Source organism: Sphaeroforma arctica, assembly GCF_001186125.1.
Source record: "Sphaeroforma arctica JP610 unplaced genomic scaffold supercont1.2279, whole genome shotgun sequence".
Taxonomy (NCBI): Eukaryota; class Ichthyosporea; order Ichthyophonida; genus Sphaeroforma; species Sphaeroforma arctica.
Window position 1 is genome coordinate 1 of NW_014038279.1, and position 3678 is coordinate 3678.

The 3678-nt window shown below is 49.2% G+C and overlaps 1 protein-coding gene across 1 annotated transcript; it reads left to right on the forward strand.

Moving 5' to 3' along the window:
- The first annotated feature begins 193 nt into the window (after positions 1-193).
- SARC_12403 (hypothetical protein) lies at positions 194-3261 on the forward strand. The gene is made up of 3 exons (XM_014293491.1): positions 194-345; positions 999-1640; positions 2278-3261. Exons 1-3 carry the CDS (start codon positions 241-243, stop codon positions 3196-3198), a joined length of 1668 nt encoding a protein of 555 aa, XP_014148966.1. The 5' UTR covers positions 194-240; the 3' UTR covers positions 3199-3261.
- Positions 3262-3678: the final 417 nt, after the last annotated feature.

Sequence of the window (3678 nt, forward strand, 5' to 3'; positions counted from 1 at the left end):
TTATATGTTGTGTGGTTATTAAATATACTGTGTGATTAAAAATATCAAATAGCACTGTACCAGCGGCGGTTCTGTTCACAGGTTATAGTACATGCCCATATGCGCGATTAAGATAAGGGACCGCATGTTACACTATTCTATTGTATTAAAATATTATTCATTATTCGTGATCTTGGAATTAACAGAAGTTATTCGCTGATTGTCTTGTGCTGGGATTCGACTTCTCGTTGAGACGCAAGTATGGAACAGACTGGCAATATGGTGCATGTATGCCACGTGTGCAGTGCACCAGGCACGGGGATGTGCGCCTGCCTTGGCCGCACGTATTGTTCCAGGAGTTGCCAGGTAGACAATTGGGGAAGGAGGTTTTTGTAGTTTATTTGTTGATAAATGTATGCATGTATATGTACTTGATATATGCATGTATATGTACATGATATACACATGTATGTGTACTTGATATATACATATATATGTACTTGATATACGCATGTATGTATACTTGATATATGCATGGCGCTCATAATTGTACACACACAGTATGGTGCAAGTATATGATGTATTGGTGGCTATGGTCTTCGAAGGGACAGGGACAGTATACGGGTGCTATGCATTCTGAGATTTTGACGATTTGTTTTCAGTGATTGCAACCTGCTAGTTATTTGACACACCCTATTGTAAACATCCTTTTACAGGATTTGTGGTGCGAGTGCTGCAACATCTTTCTTGATATCATTGTGTGGAGTGTTGTTAACTCGCTTTTGTGCGTACTGGCAAGTTTGCGGATCCAAACCCACACTCTGTCAAATCCCATAGAGTCAACTGTTTAGTGTTAGTTTATTTCTATATACGGTATCATATATTAGCACAGCTTTATTCGGACAGACTCTCGTAGGGTACAGGATTGTATCTCATAACGGTCATGTAAGTGGTAAGTGGCAGATACTATGCGATCCGACAAAACATCTGACCAAAGCTCTAACCGTCGCACAATGCAGAATACAGACTGGAGCAACTTGTGCCACGCAGACGTCTGCACCTTTCGCCGCGATGACGAGTTAGATGCAGAAGCCGAAACGTATCGCCACCCATATACCACGGGCAAGAGCGACGTTCCCCACCACACCGCTATTGAACCAGGTCACCTATCTTCTGCGGGTAAACACGATCGTATAATCAGTGCCAGAGAACCAAGCCAGACTGTTCAGACTGTTCACGCACAACCGACGTCTGGGACCGCCTCGGGTGCTATCAGCGACCAAGCAGGGCCGATTGCGGGTGCCTCTGGCCGAGGTGCGAACGAGATAGTGTCACAGAGAGATACGCCTCGGGCAATTGTCCGGACCACGGGTGCAACAAAGGCTCATAATAGAGGCGAGCCATACATTACTGGTCCCAGAATAATATCAGCACAACCCGCGCGTGCTAGAGATACGGCCCCAAGTACCGGATTGGTCGAGAAAGCCGTTGTTAATAAGACTACACTCGTTGCAAGGACTGGGATGTTCACTGACGATAGCGCATCGGTTACTATGGTAACTGGTGCAGGTAAAGATGTCGCAGTGTGTGTCGTGTGTGCACGGGCCAGTCGTTGGTTGTGCAAGTGCAGAGCGCGGCGTTTCTGTAGGCGAGCATGTCAGGTATGTGGAGTGAAGCAGTTATCGATGTCTAGGGCTTGCAGCAGTGTGTGTTCGCTTTGGCGCAGTTCAAGTTTATGATGTGGGGGTTGTTTACATATTTGGTGGCGTGTCATGGGAAGGACCTGGAGTGCAGTGATCGTGGGCAGTGCTTTGTTGATGCGTGCAGTCGGTTGCTATGGGGCTCCCATGGAGCATTAGACTTATCAACGGTACTTTGTCTACGGTTGTATTACGTGGAAACATGTACTGTATTTCTTACAATCAATGCCACGTCTAGGCATGCTGGATGCGATAATTCTCAGTTCTCGTGATATATACTATATACGATGTTCGCAAAGGCTTAGTATATGATTCTTCTAGTTCTATGTGCCTGCATTCAATGTGTTGGCTGGAGATGCATTGGTGAAGTATTCATATATCACGGATCAAGGTAGTTGTATCTAATTCTATGGAGTGTTACGGAAGTAGCGGACGTGAGGATATCAGTTTCCCTTCTTTCACGATATTTAATCGTCATCTCCGATTGAATGTTAACCAGTGCTTCCCCATCAGAATGCGGTCTATCAGTTCAAATACAAAACTAGTCAAACTTCCAATCCAAATGTGATCTCTCCTCTCTCACAATTTGTTGATATAGACCCAGGACTGGAGAGCGGGGCACAGACTGGTGTGTACCAACCGCGCAGGCGTGCAAGGGATATGGGGCAATCACAAGTCCCCATGCGGAAAGTGCGCTACAAGACAAACTAATACGCACTCAGCGCAAAACCTCTCCCCAACAGTCGCGCACAGTACAATTACTCACAAGACAACACCCGCACACACCTCTGGTGCACCGAAAGTAATCGGATTTGGACAGCCGGGCGTAGGTAATCCACGGAAGGTATTCACAAATGCGCGACATACGAAACCGGTACCGACGACAGTAGATGGGCCGAGAGCTGCATCACCCCAGGCCCCAGGCCTATTGTGTTCCGAGCCAGGTTGCCGCAGTACGTTTGCAGATGAGAATGGGAGACGTACACACCTCGACGAGTTCCATATGAGACTCACAAATAAGGTTAACACCGAACCCATATCTGACAGTGGGGGAACAAAACCGGACATGTGGGATACACAACCCGTCATAGAGCAGGAATCCGTGGTAACCGGACCGGTGGCGTGTAGTTGCGAGGTGGATCCGTTGTGCCCTAAGCGGCTGTTGCGGTGTGCTACGGCTGAGTGCCCAAGACCCTCGCACAACATCTGCTGCCACGGGTTCACCGAGTCGCTCGCCCGCGCTCTGCACCGCGACGGCGCACTGTGGTACTGCAACGACTGCAAGGTGTGCACTGTGTGTGGCACGGGCGGAGATGAGGGCCAGATGCTGTTATGCGACGCCTGCGATCAAGGCACGCACGCCTTCTGTCTCACACCGCCTCAGCCGCAGTTGCTGGCGTCGGAGGATCTATGGTTCTGTGGCGAGTGTGTGCCATCCGCCAAGCGCCCAGATGTGGGTGAGAAATCGCAAGTGCAAGTGCAAGTGCAAGTGGATGCGGGTGGGAAGCAAACGGCTTAAGGGAAGAGTTGACCCGCTAGCGTTACCGCTACTGGCACGTATTGTGAGCAAAACAGAACGCAACCCACCCGTTGAAGGCCATCTATCTCACCGGCCGATGGTTCTACCACACGCACACACACTGCATTGGCAGTGCTGATGTCGGCCTTGGTCCCAAAGCCACCCACAGCGCCTGCGGTAGTAATTGCGGCGCTGCAGGGTCTGAATAAGGGCCTTGCGGCACTACGGTGGTAAACGCAGCTATGACTTCACTATCTAAACCCAATGCAACCATGGTAAGTACAAACGCAAGAAGTCTTGTGGGTAAATCGTTTTCTCCAGATAGTTAAAGAGACACGTCATCAAATACGTCACGACCGAGTGCGCCGCGGAGTATTATAGCCCAGCGTCGTTCTGGAAACATAAAGCGTAAAGTGCACGCACGCCACCGAGAAGCGGGACATTATTTGCGCTTGCCTGCTAGACGGGTAAGGGCGTATC